The following is a 22200-nucleotide window of genomic DNA, read 5'->3' as shown; positions in this document are numbered from 1 at the left end:
ACATTAAGTCCCTTGCTTAGTGAGGGACAATCATGTTCCTCAGTCAGCACTAGATGGTGATTTTTCTAGTTATATACACAATAAGTAATTGAACTTGGTCGTAAGATAGAATGTTACCGGATTTTAGATTGTACGAGCGAGCCATGGCTTGAACTAAGATCCCAGTAGCATGATAGAGCATCGTCTGACGAGCATAAATTGGTGTAGCACCGCTAGTGATGGAACCTTGGTCGATTTAGGATTCACGGGTCCGGGCCCGAGAAAGGAAATCTGTTTCAGCGCGTCTTATTACTGATGTGTTTAACTCCAGACTTTTCGTAACAAATAATGGTAGCCTCTGATTATAGCCGCGTCTATGCTTCAATCTGGAAATACCAAACCAAACATGTGGGATTTTTGCAGATGTCCGTTCCAAGGTGAATCACCCTGAGATGAGGGAGTTGATTCGTGGTACGCCTCTTGATCAGCTGAGGAAGAAGAGGGGCGAAGATGAAAAGCTTAGAACCCGTTGATCATAGGGTTGAGTCGTATCCACTCGGTATGAAGGTTGATCATTTATCCAAAACCAATTTCCATGTTCAATGTAAGGAAAATGACCATTTGGATGTTGTCTATGATGATTCTGAATATCATCTCGAAGAGATTGCTGCAAAAACATCCATCTTCTTGCGTCTTCGAAACTTATGGAGCCATGGAGGGACGTGTAGTATCACAGTAGCAGACTGCCAGTCCCTAGTATTGATGGGATCTTCTCTTCGTTCGTTCTCTTTATTCTTTCTTATTTATAGAAAGATGGACATATCGAGGTTTAAAGACTTTGTGGAAATACCTAGGGGACGTCGCTCAACTGTGAGTGTTATGAATTTCCGTGTAGAAATTTTTGCTTGTATGTCATCCTCTCTGGAAGTTGCCGAAACTTCATACAATGTTTAAATTTGATGATTGACCCCAAATTTCGAAGCTAAGAGACCGAGGAATCATATGCAAAAATAATCCTTCGGCTTGGAGATGTCTATGGAGGTCAATGGCGCGTGCACATTCATAACTTGTAATCCCGAGAAAATTTTCAGATTTCATAAACCTGAGTGTGAAAGCCGTATATTTCTGCTCGTATGTCCGATTGATACGCCCTTTTAGTATATTGTATCAGATGCATAGATGAACATTTTTTATCAAGGAAGTATTGTCCCATTACTCACTCATTGGTACGTTTTTTTAAACCCATGGCCTGAAGTATGTTGTATCTCATTTATAGAGGTGATGATAACATCTTGTAGAAGACTTCGTCTTGTGCTTGTTCGACGTGCAAGATTTGAGGAGACTTTCATGTCTTCATATCTTGATACGAATTATTAGTGCTTAGAGAAGTGTGATCCATCGAGTAATCACTTCAGAGGATGGATAGTTGATGAAGCCGATCTTCAGGATGTTGCTCCTGAGATCGCTGTTAATGCTGAGATCACAATTGGAATTGCGTCAGATATCCTTGTTAGTGTTGAGACCGTGGAAGGAGTTTCTTTATAGATCCTTGTTGATGCTGAGACCATGGATTGTTGTGGATTTCACGGAATTGGAAGAAAGTGTCTGGGGCAGAGAAGTCAAAAGTTGTTAACGCTCCTTCCATCATGACTTTTCTTATCCGCGCAATTAGGATCACAAAACCAATGTTTGTTACTTCGTTTCATAATTTTGCTCCATCGAGTATTGACGGCCTTCAATTCCCTACTGCTGGACAAGCAGCTCCCATGAGAAAATTTCCATGAAAAAGGAGAGTACAGATGATGCTTGCTCGTCTTCAGAGGATGGCGAAGAAGAAGAGTCCCAGAATCCAGTACCAAATGACCGATGATCTTCTTAATGGCGATGCTGGCAACTCCTTGAATGCAGAAAATTCAGAACTCAAACTTTTAGCAAAAATACTGTAGAATCTTTGTTCAATGTCGGATTTTTGTGGTCCTCCCCTGTTTTCTTATGCCCAGGAAATTTCCTAGATTTAACACAGAATCTTTTTGGAGTTTAAGCATATTTAGGAGTCGAAATTGACGAAACAACAAACTTCCAGAAAGTTTTCAGAAAGTTTTAGTTTGCATGTAGTTGAGTGTTTCGGCCGCATCATTTTGCTCGCTTATCCAATTGATGTGCGTTTTAGATATGTTGTAGAGGACATCCATACGAAGAGAATAATATATTACTCAACCTTATATTCCTTACCAATTGCTCCCAGTTCATCGTCTTGTACATGGCAGTGTAAAATTGACTCAGACAGACTTGCTTGTAAAATGTCTTTCTTGTATCTTCACGTTATTTGCTTGTGTCTTGAAGGCATAATGAAGAACTTTGATGTTGTTATATCACTTACATCCTGAATTTATGATTGCCTTTGCTTTATATGCTTGGATCGCTCTATTCTCATGTAATCATCATATTAGGTGTCGAATGATAAAGTTGAGAATAACCGAGTTAATGGCGATGGTAAGAGCGGTATTGTGAATCAAATAATTGACGCAACCATTTCTGCACCTGAGGAGGTTGTTACTGAAACTATTAAAGAAACCGTCGTCATCTCTTCAGGGGTAGAAGAAAAACCATGCTAAGGATTGAAGAAACTGCTTCAATGGATAGAAAAAGCTGCTCCAATGGTTGAGACTCGTATAGCGGAGAACGAATAACCTAATGCAGGTATTTCCTTTGCTCCTTCATTCAGTGAGTTACTCTCGTATCATGAACTAGTTGGTGGATTCAGCGCACTTAATATGCCGGCTTGTACGAAAAGATATGCGAGCGGTACGGTCATATCATCGTTACCCAAGACTCCAAACGTGTTTACTTCTTCACAATGAAAGTAGAAGCTATCTTGCGTGTCATGGACGACATGCGAGATCTATAAGTACTGTTACTCAAGACATACCCTTTGATTAGGAGTGCAACTTGGAGAACACTTAGCTTCAATGTGAAGTGGCTTGGTCAGAGAATAAATATTATCAAGGATTCTTGTGAGAAGAAAATACCCTTTCCCAATGAAATTGTGATGGAGAAAGAGTCCGCAGTTGCTGGATTGACCAAGGAGCTGGAGTTGGAGAAAGAGTCCGCATTTGCTGGTCTTGAAGAATGCAGATGAGCAAAAATCTTACTTTGATGATTTCCTTTCATGAAATTTGTTAGACTTGACCGTCCATGCTCTGAATATCTTATGTTAGACTTGACCGTCCAGTAGGGTTCCACGTGAGCCTTCCAAGCTTGTGGAACATGTGGACACTCATGCAGAGGAGAATATCCGAGATGTTCTTCTTCGTGTTTAGACATCATTTCAGCAATGAGTGTCCAGTGAGATGCTCAATCTGAAGAGGTTCCAGATTCAACCATTTGGTAAAATATTGGTGTGGTGAAGCTATCCATTCATAACGCCTCACAATAGCAGAGTTGTTGGTAGGATTGAGTCCTCAGACTAGAAGAGCATGTTTGAAAACAGATGACATGGATGTATGAGGAGGAATGAGACTTTCCTGAGTGCGTAATCTCCTGCTAGCACATCCTCCTCGGGCTCTTGTTTAAACTCCATCAAAGTTTGGAATTGCTTTAAATGCTCTGTGGATGGAACATCCGTTGAATTTTCCGAATCAGAGCTTTCTCCGTCCGAGAGGGGTGTAGGCGCCTCAGTAGTCATCTTTTCAGCATGAATCCATGTTCGTACAAGAATCATAGCATATCCAGGATCTTCCAGATTATGTGAAACTTGGTTTTTGTCCAGGTTGAACTTATGTTCAGTTTGAGGGTGATGTATCCATAAGTATTTCCGAGCGTTCCTTCAAGGTCTCTGATTGAGATGGGATCATGAGTAGCTTCTTGTCAAGTGATGCATGCGGCTCTGAGGGTTTTCATGGAATAATGTTGATAGTGGTGCCAGCATCGATCAACGTTCTTCCGAATTCATTTCCTATGAGATAGACTGTGGTAAGCAGTCCCCAGTACTGCATCTCCTTGTCTATGTGTTGATGGTGGTTTTTAGCTTAGGGTTAAAATTATAAAACCTTGCATCTGATGTGACGTCACTCTGCGAGGAAACAAATCCGTGAGTGTCAACCTGTCCACTGATATATTTATTGAGCCGTTCAATATATTCACATGAAATTTATCCAGACTGGCGAATGTAGCAACAATCCCAGATGCTCTGTAAATTTCGGCGCCTTGCTCATATTACTTATTAATATAAGATTCACTGAGTACTTTTCCTGTGATATGTTCCCTGGAAGAACCCTTAATATCGGTATGACATGACGGATTTGTGTTCGCTCGCAGCAGAGTAGCACGGATATCCAAGTACCAAAGTTAAGGTCATTGCACGAAATACTCAGTCTGAAAGCAAACAGAGCCGTGGAGTAGGAGCAACAACGAGGAAAGCGTGCGTCACTTGGACACACCCCATGATACCCAACCGGCCCTTATTCCTCGTCGACCAATCAGGTTGCTTTAAACCTGCCACACTCCCAATGAGTTGTGGCTGGGCCCATACTTGCCGGCCCTATTTCCCATCGACCAATCAGGTCGCATTAAACCTGCCACGCGCACCAAAAGGTGGCCACGCCCGTGCTTGGCCTTCCCCTCCTTTTATATACCAATCAGGTTGCTTTAAACCTGCCACAACACTGAAAGAGCTGGAAATTGCGTCAAGTGGTCACCATGCCAAATCGGCTTCCCAAAGATTGTACAAACAACTGGGAACGTCTGGTAAACAGATTTTAGTATGATCTACATGCCAAAAGTTTCGTATGGATGTCTAGCATAACATACTAAAAATTTAAATCAATCGGAGCAACGAGCTAAAAGATACAACATAAAAGGCGATCTAGGTCATGGATGAAACTGACAGAATCCCTCCTGAATTCTTCCTAAGTTTTACTGTCGGGATGTTTTCACCTCCTAAACGAGCTCAAAACCTAGATATTACTTCTACGGAGATAGGAAATTCTTTTCCGATCAAAATAGAGAGACGGACCGTCGAAATCCGAGTTCGTATGAGAATTCTACAACGATTTTAGTGAGGGTCCCACATCTGAATTTTCTGATTACGAAATTTCATGAGTTAACACAAAACAAAAGGTAGTCATAATCAACGACTACCCTTCCTCATGAGATGCAATCTAAGCCATCCAAGTTTGCCACCGAACTGACAGACTTGTGGAAACTTTTAGGCAACCAGTAGCCATGGCTACGCCAGGCGCCACTCGCACCACTGCGCCATTGGCATCCACGAGCCATGCCGTCCATGCCCGCAAACCCTAATTTTAGCCATGACGCCAAATCCTTTGGCCATGCCGCCAAACCCTAATTTTTGTCCACGAAACCAAATCCTTTGGCCATGCCGCCAAACCCTAATTTTTGTCCACGAAACCAAATCCTTTGGCCATGCCGCCAAACCCTAATTTTGGCCACGACGCCAAATCCCAGTTTGGCCATGCCGCCAAACCTTAATTTTGGCTGCGACGCCAAAACCTAAATTTGATCATGCCACCATGTCACCGGCATGTGCCAATGGCACCACTTTTCTATTGACAGGCGCCAACATAAGGTAACCATAATCAATGCCTACCCTTCCTCCTGAGATGCAATCTCAGCCATCCAAGTTTTCCACCGAACGGATAGACTTGTGCAACTTTTAGGCGACCATCCGCCTAAATCCAGTGGCCATGGCTACGCTAGGCGCCACCTACACCACCGTGCCACTGGCATGCACGAGCCATGCCAGCCATGGTGCAACGCCGCTGACACGCACTAAAGGCACCACTGCACCATTAGCAGGCGCCGGCATAAGGTATCCATAATCAACGTCTACCCTTTCTCATGAGATGCAATCTCGGCCATCCAAGTTTTCCACCAAACTGAAAGACTTGTGGCAACTTTTAGGCGACCAGCCGCCTAAATCTAGTGCCGATTAGGACGCCAGGTGCCACTTGCACCACTGTTCCACTGGCATGCACGAGCCATGCTGCATCGCCGCTGGCATGCACCAAAGGTGCCATTATGCCATTATCAGGCGCCAACATAAGGTAGCCATAATCAACGGCTACTTTTCCTCATGAGATGCAATCTCAGCCATCCAAGTTCGCCACCGAGTTGGCAGGCTCGTGGAAAGTTTCAGGCGACTATCCAAGACAAGCTTAATAGCATCACGTGATATTTCTTATGACAGGCCTCTCGATTTTAACTTGCCACACGTAGAAAAATGCTACATGTTTCCCATGAAAACACTCGAGACATCAAACATGTCACAAACTGGGGGATGCACATCAGGGTATTGGTCTGGCGGTTTACAGCGTGCGGCGTGCAATACGCGCGTTACAAGAAAGTGTCATAAAGTGGGGCCGTTAGTAATAGCAAGGAGTAATGGAGTGAGCGGATCCACCTTCCTCATTATGGAAACATAAATCCCAACGTTACACGTTACTCTTCCACCTCTCAATCGTTTCCATTTCCTACGAGACCAGGGTACGTTTTATTGCGACTTGTATAAATAGGTCTCACCTATTTCCACCAGACAAAAAATTTTGGTCGGAGAACAACATAGTATCCAGAAATCTCCTGGTAGCTTTCCATTCTGCTATCCAGTTATACTTTCTGATACAAGTCATAAACAACCACACCTTCAGAATCAAATATTCTGGTCTCAACACTTTCTTCGCTTCCCTCCCTAAAACCAACCCTTCTCCTTCACTTTGTGACTGAAGCAAGCCTGGAACGACCATTTCTTGGTTTAGGCCAGGATTGTACATATTGATCCCTCGAATCAAAAGTACTCCCGTGCAGTGCATTGTTTAGGGTCTATACTCGTTTCTCATCCACACACACAAAATTACCAAAACTGGCAGAAGCAGTTTTCACCCACAAACACTATGGATGAAGGTTCAAGGAGTATTTCCGGGATGGACAGACGTCTGACACAATGTAATTCAGTGTTGTGAACATGCCTTTCCTTTGTGCCTTAGCCAGATAGAGAAAATTCACAGATATGTTAGATCAACGATTGAACTGCTTCTTTGACTGGTTGTTCAGAATGTAAAGGCTCTGACTGAGAGAGGATTTTTGTGTACTCCTTAAGTCCCCAGTTGAAGCTATTATGGATCATCCTTCTCTTTAAATATGTGCTTCAAAATATTGCAGTTACTTGTTGGATGATCGATGAACCTAAGAAGGAGACAGTACCAAGGATTCTCCATTTCTTCTTCAGTTGGCTCTCTCTTGATGAACGAAAATTTTGCACCACCCATACTTCCAGTGATTCGATCACTCCTTCATGAGAAGAGAGGATCTTGAGTCTGTCTGATCATTTTCCCGTTTGTTGATGCCGGGTCGAGGTTTGTACATTTCAGGATTGGTTATCTTTTCTTTGCGCCTTCATAGGAGCATGGGATATTGGAGAAGCGCTCTGATGCAGTGTCTCGGATTTCCTTTAATTCCTTTTTAGCAACAACGTTTGTTGAAGGCTATAGATTGTACTGATTGTTGACTAGGCGTCGTCTGCTTCGAGGTTCCTCGACCTTGCATACTTTGCTCTTTCCAGTAAAGCAGGTGCAGTGGTCGCTAATCGTTTGGCTGCTTCATGAATCTCTGAGAAATTCTGGAACCAGAGATTTTTCAGCAAGGCTCTGTAGACCGGGATCATTCCGTTGATGCACAAGTCTACCAGTTGTTGTTCAGTGACATTCAGGTCATGAAAATCCAAAGCTTGGACTTTGAACCTCTTCACATAATCGTTCGGATGTTCATTGCTCCTTTGAAACATCCTTCCAAGATCAGAGAGGGTGATTTCCTCTGAAACGAAGAAATATTTTCTGTAGAACGCGTTAATCATTTCTCCCCAACTTCCTAGTACGATGTTGTTGTACCAGGTATATGCTCTGCCTTTCAGAGACTTTGAAAATTCCTTCAGACGGACGACATGGTTGTGCTCATGTTCACCCAATGCCTTCAGAAACCGAGAAACATGTTCTCGAGCATTGCCTGTTCCATCATAAAGGGTGAATGTTGGAGAGGTATAACCTTTTGGCAGAGGAATCCTTTGTTTAGCAGCAAGGTATGGAGGTTGGTGACGGTGGACAGAGGACGTCTTATCATTCCAAGGTCCTCCAAGAGGCGTTCCAAGTCTTCACGAGTGATGAAACTAGACGGTTCTTTCACTGGTGGGTTGTCTGAAACCTTGTGAACTTCATCATCATCTGGTACATGGATTGGAGTGACTTCAGGATCAACGGCAGGAGATATTTCTTTAGCTTTTCCTTTTTCTTGAGTTTTCTCTGACATCTTGTCTGTAAGAGTCTTGAGATAATTGCATAACTCCTTCTGAGTGGTGTCCATATCGATCTGATTATTGCCAAGAGTCTTTTGCACCTTCATGAGATTACCTATGGTGGGCGGGTTGTTGATAGTGTCAGTAGCATTTATTGCAGCACTGACAGGGGTGATCATTGGAGCATCAACACTCGGAGGAGTAGTAGTAGCGTGTGGCGTGATGTTGCTGGCCGAAAGAGTGGTGTTAGCGGTACCACTAGAGCCTGCAACTTTGAGAGGAGTAGTACTTGTAGTAGTACCACTATAACTTGCAATGTTAGAGTTGGGTGTTTAACCCGGATTGGTAACTGAACCAGACCTAAGACTGACCATCTTTTGAAAGTTTGAGGTTGCAACCGAGATATTAATCTACCACTGTGGTCGCCAATCTTTAAATGGGGAAAACGATTTATTGTTTGTTAAGGAATTGAGGAGACGACTGGGCGGAGGAGATTCCTTGAACCGAGCAAACTGCTTAACCTCACATAAATGCACTGCAAGAAGGGAGTGCTTTAAGTTCGAGAGATCAATCTGTAGGACTCCGTCCTAAACCAAGACAATGTCCGTTCCAGAGTCAATTCGGTCACAAGAGAGGATGGGTCGATCTGTAGGAGAAAAGCTGAGAAATGTGTGAGATCAATGGTGATCGAAGATTGCAGGTGTGTTGTGTATTCTGTATGAAGAAATAAGATAAGTTCTGATTGGTTGAAGTTGCTCTGTTAAGAGTGATTTCTCAGACGTTGAGTTCTTAATCTCTTGTTGTCTGTTGATGAGAGATTATCTTATTTTTTTCAATAATGATTCAGAGACTTATTTATATTGCAAGAATTGTAGACACCTTGATCCCACGAAGTGTGACAGTTACTGGGGAAGTTAAAATCGTGTTAAAATCAATTTTTCATCGTGCGGAGACTTGGTTGATTTCATACCCACTACTTTGCTAACTCCTCTAACTGCTTGCACGACTTGCTCACATTCTCATCCTGTGTATGAACACAGGTTCCGTAGACCACCAGACCAAAACCCTAGTTGATATCCCCCATGTGACACGATTGATGTCTCGTGATTGTGGAGTCTGCAAGGCAGACATGTATTTAGTTAGTCAGATGTTGACTTTATGAGACGATGAGTCTTTGTATTGCTGAGTCGAACGTGATTTGTAAATGTTCTAGGACTCGTGAATTGAACGTGTCTGTTGAGACAGAGTTATAATTGTCGAATAAATTGTTGAAATTTAAGGTGAGAAAATGTTGCTCATTTGATGAATTGTTGAATATTGACAGTTGAACCAATATTCCTTAGTCTGAGCAAATATTGCTCATCTGAGCGAATGTTGCGCGTTTGATGAATTATTGGTAGCGGGACCAAATGAAATAATAATTTAAGATACTGACAACTGGGCCGAGTATAATAATTAAACTGTTTATCACGGGATCAACGTAAAATTATCAATGTTAGAACCTGCTGAAAATTATGAGCCTTGGATTCAAAACCCTAATTTTTATCAATTGCTGGTTAATTGATGATTTATTGAAAATCAACCACGGAGTGAAGGAGGGACCGGCTACATGGGATGATGGACTGGCCATGTAGCGCCCAGATGCTCGAGTGAGCAAATACCAAAGTCTCTTGGTGAAAGGATGATTAAATGCTGGTTTAATCATTTATTAAAATAATGCTCGTCTGAGCCTTAGGTGATAAAACCTAATTATGACGAGTGAGGGATCGACAAAGGGGTCATGGAACCAGCCTTGGTTGGTCGTGGGATCGAATGACGATCGTTTGATGAAATTCTAAGTTGTTTGGAAGAGTTTGAACCTAATATGAACAAATTAGGTCAAATTATGAAAATATGTGGGACCGGCTTCTTGCAAGATAAAGGGCCAACCTTGGTCGGTCAAGGTAATATGCCCATGTCACCAAAGCGCTCGTGTCTCAGTCCTGAGGATTTTGATATTTTCTGATGCGCGTTTGAGCAACATTTGAGAAAATATGAAGAAATCAAGGTTTTGTTGAAACTGATGAACTTCATAAGATGAAGGAAATAATAATAAAATAAGGAATCATAAAGTATGGGACCGGATATGTATAGGGCATGGACGGCCGGCCAATAAGCCCGGTCCCATGGCACTTTTCCTAATTTATACTCCCTCTGTCCTAGTTTACTTGCCAAAATTGAGTTTTTTTTAGCAAAAGTGTACCAAAAAATTACTATATTTTCCACTAAAATTTTCTAATTATTAAGAAAGAAATAAAAACTAGGATATAAAAACTAATATAGTAAACAAGTAACTTGGAAGATTGATGGCGTATGTGGAAGTAATTTGAATTTGTTTCAAATTTTTGCAAAATGATATTTTGGCAAGTAAACTAGGACGGAGGGAGTATTATTTTCATGATTTGAAGGAAATATCATGAAATCAAGGAGTTTGTTGAAACAAAGGAGTTTCCTTAAAGTGAAAGAGTTTCCATGAGATGAAGGAAACAATAATAATAATAATAATAATAATAATGGGCACTAGCTCAGCTGGTCATCCCCGTTCCCCAAAGGTGATGCGCTCCAGGAGGTCCCAGGTTCGAGTCTTCCATGGCGTAATATTTCAGGAATTATTATGGACGCTAGAGTTCGCTTGCCCCCCTTGTGACACAATCTCGCCTCCCAGTCCGCCGTTTCGGCTCCCCTTGGAAAGGTTACCCATGAGGCCCGCTGGTAGGCTAGCACAGCAACCTGTTAATTCATGTAGTAGTACGCCGTTGGAGCTTAGCTTGTTAGGCTTCCAACTAGTTATGTAATCATCGTTCTCTCATTAATAATAATAATAATAATAATAATAATAATAAAAATAATAATAATAATAAAATAAGGGGCGTGTGGGGCCGGCCATGGCTAGGGCATGGTCGGCCGTCAATGGGCCCGGTCACGTAAACCTTTCCTAATTTTATATTATTTCCTTGATGTGAATGAAATATCATGAAACTGAGGAATTTCATGGGACGAAAGAAATAATGAGGAACGCAAGGTGTGGGACCGGACACAACTAGGGCATGACCGGCCGGCTAGTGAACCCGGTCGCGTGACACTTTTTTTTATTTTATATTATTTCCTTGATACGAAGGAAACACCATGAAACTGGGGAGTTTCCTTAAAACGAATGAGATTTGTTCAAACTGAAGGGATTTTCATGAGATCGGGGAAAAATAATAAAATATGATAAAATAAATAATTAGGCGTGGCACTGGCCACGACACGACCGGCCGTCCGGTGGGCCCAGTCCCCTGGCGCCTTAGCCAATATTTTATTAATATTATTTTTCTTCCTATTTTGCATAGGTTCATCGTTCCTTCGTATTTTGAATGCTCGTTAGTGCATTATTGTTGAGTACACTTGCTCTATTTTGGTCGGAGCTTACTCGAGAGCGATTCAGATACTCGTACGTTGAATATTTATTACTAACCCATGGAATTCTGATGGGAATATCCATGAATTGAAGTAATGCAATATTATGTAAACGTAGAATATTTTCTAGTATTCAGTTAATGAATTTAATGACTAGAAATAAATAATTGATGGCTCTATACTAGCAAGCACGCTGTCTAGAAGCATTAATTATTTGAGAATTGGGCGATATGAGATAGTTGAAGCGTCATATTTATTTATTACGTATAGTCAGGGAAAACGTTGTTGCATCTTGAAGACGTTATTGCTCTATACTAGCAGGCAAGTTGTCTAGGAGTGATGAGTGCTAAAAAGTGCATATTTCTATATATTTTTCTTGGCATTTAACTCATCTTTTGTGCATTAATTCTACATTTTATCCCATATTCTGTGTTTTCGTTGTTTTCAAGAATAAATACTTTTCTTAATTAATTTTGCATTTTTAGGTACTAAATAAAGCCTGGTTATCTCACGGAGCGAAAAGAGCAAAAGAACCGGCAAAGACTCCCGCTAGGAGGAAGCGAAGAATGATGTTTGCAAGAGCCGGATCAATTAGAAGTGGGCTTGAAGAGGAAGAATTGTTCTTAAAGAAGATATGGGCTTGGCATACCCAAGTCCCAAAACCCTCACCCAAATCCATTTCCTATATCCATACCCGTTACCCTTTCTAGCCGTCAGATTGGATCATCTCAGCATCCTACGGTCGTAGCATCGCCGTACATCAAAGTCTGAAGCTCCTGTCTAACACTACAGCACCTAACTCCATCTGGAGCCGTCAGCTTCGTTGTATCACTTAATCCAACGTTCGCTCAGAGCTTGTTTACATCGTGCCGTTCGATTCAATTAGTAAGTGATTATCCAACGGATATCATCGCTGTGCATCAACTTCAGATGATTCCGCTCAACACCTTAGCCATCGAACCCATCGACCTAAACCAAACACACCCTTCTTCCCAAACATCGAGTTCTTCTCCTCCACTCCGTCTGCAGAGAAAACTCTGCCATCTCCATCACCACCATCTCTTCCATCACCATCTCGAACACCACCACTACCACCTTCCCCCGACAAACTCAGTATTCCATCACCACCCTTGTCTCTTCCTTTCTCGTTTGTAGCATCGAGTCCTGATGCTACAAACTCGACAGTGAGAGAAGCTAGGGTTCACAGAAGTCTAGGGCTAGGCCAACAGCGCAACAAGAGCTAGAGGAGGAGCAGTAGAACATCAACAGGGCATGGGTCGAGCAGAATTCACACATGGGTGAGAGAATTTGATTTTCCCCAAATTAATTTAGGGTTTTCAAAATTAGGGTTTTTAGAAATTAGGAATTTGATGTAAGCTATAAATAGAAACTGATGTAGGATGTTAAAACGGTTCTTGGGTCATCCGAGAAACCCCCTAATTGGGTTAATTTGATTTTTCAATCCAATGCATATCTTCTTCTTATCCACTGTTAATGTCTGTTGTGTTAGTGTTCAATGTTTTGTTAATGTTTAAGTTTCAAGTATGCTCTGTCATGTGTAGTTAACTTTCTTGTGCTATTTCATTATGTTCTAAATCACTGGTGCTAAGGTTGAGATGAAACCAATGCCACTGCTAGTTAGTTGAAATCATAGATATTGTTCTTGTTGTGCTAGAACTGTTTAGGATAAATTATCCTTCAGGATTGCTTACTCATCTAAGTGATTGATCTGCGGTTAGTTTGTTTTGTGAGAGGACAGCTAATACTAGGATTAGATAATTATCTTAGTGATACTAAACCATCCTCTTGAAACAACCCTTTGATGAGCAGCAGGCTTGAACCTTCACTGCCATCTAGATAGTCAGCAAGCCTAGAAGCTCACTGATATCTACACCAGGGACAAGAGTGATATTGAAACTGAGATTGCCTTAGCATAGGTTATTGGTGGATTCAAGACCTTAGTGTTTTACTTCTTTGTCACTGTTTTACTTAGAGAACTCACTGCTCATTGCTCACTGTTATTCATTGCCTTTGCTTCTTTGGCTCACTGCCACTGTCACTTACTTTCACTGCTTAGCTTAGAGAATTAGCTTAGGAAATCTTCAATCACACACCCAAGTCCCTGTGGAATGACCCTGTTCTTGCACACAAGCTACAACTGACCCTGTGCACTTGCAGGTATAACATGTAGGCTGCTTCATTGTCTTATTTTCTTACACTCTTAAAGGCCTACCAAGGAGCCATCCAATCATTAAGATTCTATACACATGTCTTTTATATAGTCAGGGAAAACATTGTTACGTCCTGGAGACGTTTCTCTCTATACTAGCAGGCAAGCTGTTTAGGAGCCGTCCAATCGTTCGATTCTATGTAAAAGTGATTACTGAAATTGCTTAGTATTCATGAAATGTGTCGTTGCCTCAGTTGAGAGACTGCATATTCATGTATGCTCTGGTAGACAGTATACTCAGTCAGAGGTTCTTGTGGCATGAGTTTTCATGCTCTCATGAGAGACATGAGCCTCAATATTCATCTGATTGCTGGATCAGGAATAGGTAAGATTATGGTTTTACGATTTTAGCCCTTGTCGAAAATCCACTATCAACAGCTAGACAACCCGATCAGGGTGGGACAGGATCAGAACAAAACGACAGTCAGTTTAGCAAAGTTAGCAGCCAATTCCATGGCTCTAGGAAACTTATTTGGTAAGGTCCAAACTTGTTGCAATTACTTCAAAACTTACATTCGGCATAAACAAATATCAATGTCAATATCATGTATGTCAATGACGGGATCCTGCAGGGTCCAAACAATGTCCTTCATCTGTTTTATTACATAAAAAGAAAGAAAAACCCCACCGTTGCACGGTCATCTATTCAACGTATTGGAGACCGGTAAGAACGTGGTAAAAACAATCAGTATTATCTTACTCCGCGGGTGCTGCCTCTGGCGAATGATACAATCAAGCTAACTTCTATTCTGGGATATCAACTGACTCGGAAAGAACATGGTCAGAGTGGAAAGTTGAAGCTAATCCAATGCCCAATGATGAGATCATTTCTGTACAGCTTAATGAAGTCCATGCACTGCCTAAATCTCGAAGCTCTGTTAGCTTCTATGCTCTGACATTTAACCAGACTTCCTATCATATGAAACTTCTAGCCCATCACACATACAAAAATATGGTCTTCTAAAGATATATAATCTGGAGCGGCGGCAAAGCCTACTTAGCAGACACATTGGTTCCTCATCGAAAATCAGCATTCACAACCAAGTTTTTCATGAAGAATATTTGCAGTTGACTGCACAATACAACTCCACCAAGAGGCAAAAAATAGGATCATGTATCAGGAACAAATGAAGAGGAAGCATTGTCCTTCAATAGCAGCCACCAACAACAATACCAACCAGCAACACCAATTAATAAGAATGACTAAAAACAAGACAGGAACTCCTCTTCATCCTAGTCTGTGTTGACCACCCTCGTACTTGAACTGATGTCACTCGTCTATGGGACGGGGAATTCCAGTTATCTCTTGTGTAAACCAATACTTTTTAACCTCTTTTTTGCGTGTGCTTTTGATACTAGGTTATCTGCATTATAGCTAGTCTTAACTATTAGGGTTCTATCGGTGTTTTTCATTCCAGAAATGTGGTATCAAGTGTCGTGACAAATGGATACCTTTATGGCTACATAAAATTTGTGTGACTATTAGACATGATTTACCATGGCCGAAACCTCTATAACCGTGTCTATATGATACTCATATTTTTTTATGTAGTCAAGAATTTTACCTATCACCGTGGCCATAAGATCCTTATAAACACACAATTTGATTTAAACGTGGCTAAAATTTAACTTAAAGTCACGTGAACTTTATTTTAGCCATGGCCTTTGTCATCAATCGGACACGCAAAATTCATTTTATATGGCCAATTCATGAGTTACAATTACCCTAGCGTCACACTAATTTTTCTTAACGATGGCCATCTCTATCATTCGGTCACACGGAAAATAATTGAACAATACATGACTTACAGTCACGTTCAATCTATATTACCATGACCATCCATATTTTCGAACACATGATAAATATTTTTACATGGCCAATTGATTAGTTATGGCTGCTACAAATTTGCAGCACCATGGATAAAAGCTATCGAAAGTCGCACCAAATGTTTTCAATGTGGTTGTTATTCACGTTTTGGACACAAGGAAAATATGATAAACCATGGCGCTGAACTTTATAAAATCACACATAATGTTTTCAGTTGTTCACGTTTCAGACATGGGAGATACAATTAACCATGGCGCTAAACTTTATAAAATCACACAAAACGTATTCAATATGGCAAATATTAGTTTTTAACCACTCAAAATATTGATAAACCATGACGCTAAAATATTGAAATTTTCATAGCTCGGTTTATTCTTTGGCCATGGTTTTGAATCTAAATGGTGGTTGTATCTTATACTCAACCACATGAATGCAGTATTGGCCACCTATACCGAGTCTTTAGGGACCTATTGGCCTCCTCTTTCTATCACGTGTAGCAAAACTCATCTTAATAACCATTCACAAAATTTAATCACACCAGGATTAAAATTGAACCAAAAATAAATTTTATTAATCATATGATAAACATCTCAATATCTGAACAGTTGGGCAATAACCTTAAGATAACAAAATTTGAAAGGGAAATTTAAATCTTAAACATCCGAACTCTTCAGTCCACAACTATTTCTCTTAGTTAATTAGGCTGCAGTCTTGAGTCTCTTGCTGGATCTCTGAGACTTCAGTTCCCCACTCTTCGTCGAAGGTTTCTTCTTCTTCTTTGTCTTCTTAGTCTTTGGGTCGGCATCATGTTCACCAGGGTCTGAAAGTGGTTGGTTCTGCAGCAAGCAAGTGGATGTATAAGGCAACAAACTATGCTAAGGTAATAACTCAAATGTTCTCCGTTAACTGCCTCAACAAACATAAAAAATATGTGCAACGGGGACAAAATATAGTTATCTCATATTTGCTTGTGTTAACGGCTACATTACTGAACATAGCATTCAGTTGAGTCAAGCATGTTCAGAGATGATGTCAAAGCTACACAAGCAAGCTTGTGCATGGTCGCACATATTTGTTATAACAGATGGACTAAATTAAGGAATATAGGAACTTACAGTAGAGCAAGAGATCACAAACTCTTTGGGCCAAGCTACAAAAGATTTTTCAGCATCCCTTACTGTTTTGAGATGAGAAGATTGGATTGGCAGAGAATGATTCGGAAATATCGCTTTATCAACCGACACTTTAACACAATCATCCTTGAGTGGATCTCCATGTACTAACTGATTTGGTTTTGATGGAAGAATGGTACCCAATGCAATGATGTTTCTCAGTGTCGCACTAGCCAGTTTGCACTTACCAATCTGCAAACATATATGCTATATTAACATCAACAGATTCAACTCTCAAAACGCTAAGGATTTAAACATCTACAAAAAGGACATATCGTTGACAACTCAGTTTGGTCTTTAGATTGAGATTCGTCCTGAGAGTTAAGGGACTGATGCTCAGAAGCAAGAGACGTTTGTTTGAATTTTCCAGTCTGCAAACAGATATGCTATATTAACATCAACATATTTAACTCTCAAAACACTATATATTTATTAACTACCGGCAAAAAAAAGAACACCATTTGGAGTTCATATTTGTCTTTCGATGTCGCCGACTGAGATGTACGTTGAGATTCAGGGGACTTGCTATTTGAATTTGATTACTGTCTTTCAATTGGAGAATTGCTTCTAACAGGGACCTCAGGCATAAGAGACTTCTCTATAATAGGAGATTTCTGTAGAGTGCAGTTGACAGGGTAAAGAAATATTAGATACTTCAATTTTATTAGGAAATACATACTTAATCAAAATTGCTTAGATGAATTTAAACATACCTAGTTAAAAATACTGATATAAACCAGCAACATAGAAATTCAGCACAAATCAAAACAAAACATACCTATAAGCAATATGGAATATGCTTACCCGTGCCTTTTTGTTGTTGGATTTTTTTTTCCAATACTCCTTGAGATTTGAGCTGAGACATTAAGCTGTTCATCATTTTTGCTTGTACATTCATTGCTTCCTTCAGTTCCTTCATTTCTTTATCCTTCCTATCTCTCTCCATTTGGTTCACACGTCTTTCATCATCCAGCTGTTTCTTCAGTTCAATGTGCTCCTTGGACGCTCCTTTCCGTGGCAGGTTCCAGTATGTTGTTGGAGTTACTCCCTTGCCTGCACATCTTACACGCCCACCATGTTCTTCCCCAAACACAAGTGTGACAGAATCTGTGCCTGGCTTTTTTGTTAAAGTTCATCTTCCAGCTGCTTATAAAACTCCTCCTGCACAAAAAATTTAGGGGATTAAAAGTGTTAATCAATTAAAACAAACTTAATTTGCACATTCACTCAAACACATAACAAATATCTAGGTAGTTTCAGTCGCATTACAAGTTGTGTTGCCTTTTCCCTAACACCATCATCATCATATTCTCCATTTTTGTTTTGATGTGCCTTCCTCCACAGTAAAGACCGTGAAGGATTTTCATCTTCACGAATCTTTTTTTCTTCAATCTAGTAATTATTAGATACACAAGCCAAATATTAGATAAACTCTTCATATCATTATTAGATGTACCCTCTAATTAAGCATACAAGCTATCAGGACATTGTCGTATGATAACAAACTGGAGTGCCGCATATCCTGCTCTTCCCAACCTATGGTCATATTTGTGGTGCTCACGCGCCTCAACTCCCCTAGTGGACAATTTCTGAACACATAGATTAAAAGAATTTCATTCATAAAAAATTTAGACTAATTAATGAAATTAATATTGATAATGATACTAAAGCGTGTAATATACAACCTTGCATTCAGCAGACAGCCTCAAGTCTACGAAGTTGTCCCATTGTTCTTGGTTCAGCAACAAACGATATTGTTCAGGAATAGTCATAAGTTTAGCAGGTTTACCCAAATTGGGCACTATAAACTTCACATACAGTTAGGGGTGTAAATTCGGGCAGGCCGGGCCGCCCGGCCCAAAAACTAAGACAGGTCGGGCAGGCCAGGCTTAATATTTATGAGCCCGTAAACAATTTCAGACCGGGCAAAAGTAGATAATTTGCTACCCAAAGACCGTCCAAAGCCCGCTTTTTATACGGGCAGGCCAGATCGGGCCGGACATGCCACAATTTTTTTTTCAGTTTAAATTTTCAAATGAACGATATTAAATTTATTTACTTTTAATACGATATCCTTTCCTTTCTAACATTGCATACCGTAAGTGATAGTATTATTTTATATTTAAATTACAATGACAAATTTTAAATTTTAGCCTATAATAATTAATTAATTAGAGTATAGTAAACTTTCTAATAAGAAAATATATTACCACTAATGTTTTGAAAAGGTTAATTATAAGTAAAAACAACTATATACTTTATTTTTCTTGACACAAAATTTACAATTATAAAATTGTAATGCTTAAGTCTTTTTAAGAGGATATTAAATGATTAATGGCACATAGAAGGCTTTCAGGCCGGGTACCAGGCCGGGTACCAGGCTGGGTATCAGGCCGAGTACCATAATTAATTGCAAACCCCGGGACCGCCCAATAAATTAAGCCAGGCCATGTCGGGTGTCCCATGACGGACCATAACAGGCTTTGGGCTACTTCGTTTACAGGCGGGCTCGGGCGGGTACAGGCAGGCTGAGTATTTTCGGGTATTACTTACACCCCTACATACAGTTTTCTTCTAAAATTGCGCAAATGTTCACCGAAGTATTTCATAATTCGATTTCTCCTAGTCTCCTCAATTTCATAAAACCGCTGCCAAAATATGAATTGGATGTTAATGGCGGTAACTCAGCAAAAATTAGTAACAAATATATATTAACATTAAATATAGAAATCAGTATACACATACCACTAGTTCGTCCCATAACTTATCCCTCAACTCTATCTTTACTTTCTTCCAATTCAAGTGCCTGAGACCTACGTCCCGACGTACTATTACACCCATGTAACTAGCAATTTCAGATTTGTACTTCCCCTTAAAATGACCCAATTTATCAAATTCTATCACACGTTTCTGGCCATTCCAATTTTTCCTTAGCTTCTTTAGCCTAGTTAAACCTCGGACATTCTTCTCTTTAGACTCTGCTTTACTCTTTGGTTCCCCTGTGTCTTTTTATAGATTAAAAACCCACAATAAGAGTAAACCTGGTGTAAGAGAAAACTCATTCTATCTAAGTCCAAAATAGAAATCAGGCTAGTATAACAGGTCTAACATTACCAAGATGCTCAGAACTTTCAGCAGATTCATCATCAGAACTGGATCTACTGCCATCAGAACTGGAGCTACCATCGTCGCTATCTTCGCCTTCATCCTCTGACTCTTCTCCATTCTGCAAGGCTCGAGCCTCCAAGACTGCAGTCTCATTGTCAGCATACTCATCATCATACTCTGGATCGCAACTCAAGTTCTTGTGTGTAGACATATCAGAAACTGCATATACATGAACATAATTAAGATGATTTACGAGTGATCCAAACATAGAACTCAAATATAATACCTAGGTGTTCAGCTATGTTACAGGATACCAATAACTTTGTAAAAGATCCTATACATTATGTTTTCCCTAATTCTGACTTTCATACAAGATAGTATACCTACATAACAGCAATACGAGAAACATAAACTAAGACAAATCTTCTATGATGCAGGCTAGTTACTTTCTGCATAAGTATTGTTCTGCTAAAGAAATATCGCCTACATAAGCTATTGCAGGTGGAAAATAAATATGTGCATACATATTTTGCACTACATCTACCTAATTTGTTGACTGACATTTGGTCTAACGACTCCAACCTATATCCATCTAAAGTCCAGATCCCAGGTCCCTCATCTGGTCTAATCTAAACACCTGCATCAGAATGTGGAGGCTTTTTGAGAATTTGCACAAGCTTTGTGTACTATATTTTTATAGGGAAGATCGCCAAAAAATCGCATGACAAATAAAGATTGGATATGACAAGAGAACGTATATGACAGGGAAAAGCTTTTGCAGTGAGCTCAATGTTTTTCCTAGGTGTCCAGCTATGTTACAGGATACTACTAACTTTGTACAAGATCTTATATATTAAGTGCTCCCTAATTCTGACTTCCATACAAGATAATATACGTACATAACAACAATACGAGAAACATAAACTAAGACAAACATTCTATCCTCAGCTTATCCACATGGAAATACTCACTCAATCCAAACGTATTATTCGGCTTCCCTTTCTTCGGCTTCAGCTGCGACAATTGCACCTGATATTAAGAGAGAAAATAATGAGCACATCTCAATGGAAATTTACACATTAGGACTAATAATTAAAATGCCAAGTGATACAAGAAAAAATACACAGGGAATTAAAAATGCCAAGTAACATCAGAATCAAATTGAACAAACATAACATCTAGGTCATTAGGGAATTAACCAGCCACAACAAAACCATGAAGAGTAAAACCCACAGTATCAAAAGAAAATATTCATAACCTGTAACTATTTTACCCAAGATATAAAAAAAACCGAGAATGTATTTAGAAAATTGTAATTCAGTAAAATCAAGTTTGAGAATTATACCTTTAAGAAAACCACAATCCAATTCAGATAAGTTCCCTGTCAACAGAAATTAAAACCAATTAGGGTTTAAACAAAAAATTCAAGGCTAAGGGTTCCCTTTCTAGTTGATGAGAAATCCAGAAGAAAACATACCTAAATAAGATGAAGATGAAATTCGATGCAATTTCTTTATCATTTTAGGGCTCTTTATATAGGCGGACAGATTCACAGCAAGCGGGAATAATCCCCGCCCAAAACGATTTTCTTTTGATTTCATCCCGCCAAATGAAATTGTTAAGGTTCAAATCGAGAAAAATATTGACCGAGATTATTCCCGCTAGATGTTCTTCTTCCATTCCTTGTCAAGATATCCTTGTTTACATCAGATTTTCATCCTACGACAATGCTGAAAAATTTCCAAAATTGCAGACCATATCTCCTCTAAATAACCCCTAATTTTCTGCCAAAATATTAGAATTTCCGAAAGAATTTTTTTTTACCGAAGATGAGGATAGAGATGGGATGAAGTGAGGAAGATACGGTAGATCTAGAACAGATTTGGAAGAAAACTTTCTTTTGACATCCGTGACATCAACGACACGCGTCTTTCCTTATTTTCTTTCTTTTTATATTTCTTTTAGTAAACGTACACGCCATAAGCCCACCAAGCACATACCTCTACTGAGACTCACACAATCTCGAATGTGACTTGGCATTAAACTATAGCTCTTTCCACTCCAAAGTTATCTTTTACTATTTTTAAACGGATTTGACTGGGTTGACTGGCACCAATAAAAAAAGAATGTAAAGTTTTTTTGG

The 22200-nt window shown here is 39.9% G+C and overlaps 2 protein-coding genes across 2 annotated transcripts; both read right to left on the bottom strand.

The window, feature by feature from the left end:
- Positions 1–16326: 16326 nt before the first annotated feature.
- Positions 16327–17895, bottom strand: LOC113351727. The gene is made up of 4 exons (XM_026595665.1): positions 17791–17895; positions 17225–17335; positions 16893–17141; positions 16327–16613 (listed from the first exon to the last, which is right to left on the bottom strand). The coding sequence occupies exons 1-4, from the start codon at positions 17893–17895 to the stop codon at positions 16476–16478; spliced, it is 603 nt and encodes a 200-aa protein (XP_026451450.1). The 3' UTR covers positions 16327–16475.
- A 1321-nt stretch (positions 17896–19216) lies between these two features.
- On the bottom strand, positions 19217–21931 carry LOC113353786. Its single transcript, XM_026597283.1, has 6 exons — positions 21535–21931; positions 21403–21438; positions 21029–21086; positions 20064–20276; positions 19695–19954; positions 19217–19597 (listed from the first exon to the last, which is right to left on the bottom strand). Exons 4-6 carry the CDS (start codon positions 20266–20268, stop codon positions 19499–19501), a joined length of 564 nt encoding a protein of 187 aa, XP_026453068.1. The 5' UTR covers positions 20269–20276; positions 21029–21086; positions 21403–21438; positions 21535–21931; the 3' UTR covers positions 19217–19498.
- Positions 21932–22200: the final 269 nt, after the last annotated feature.

The sequence above is a fragment of the Papaver somniferum genome, chromosome 2 (genome assembly GCF_003573695.1).
Source record: "Papaver somniferum cultivar HN1 chromosome 2, ASM357369v1, whole genome shotgun sequence".
Taxonomy (NCBI): domain Eukaryota; kingdom Viridiplantae; phylum Streptophyta; class Magnoliopsida; order Ranunculales; family Papaveraceae; genus Papaver; species Papaver somniferum.
This window is presented reverse-complemented; position numbering and strand designations above follow the sequence as displayed.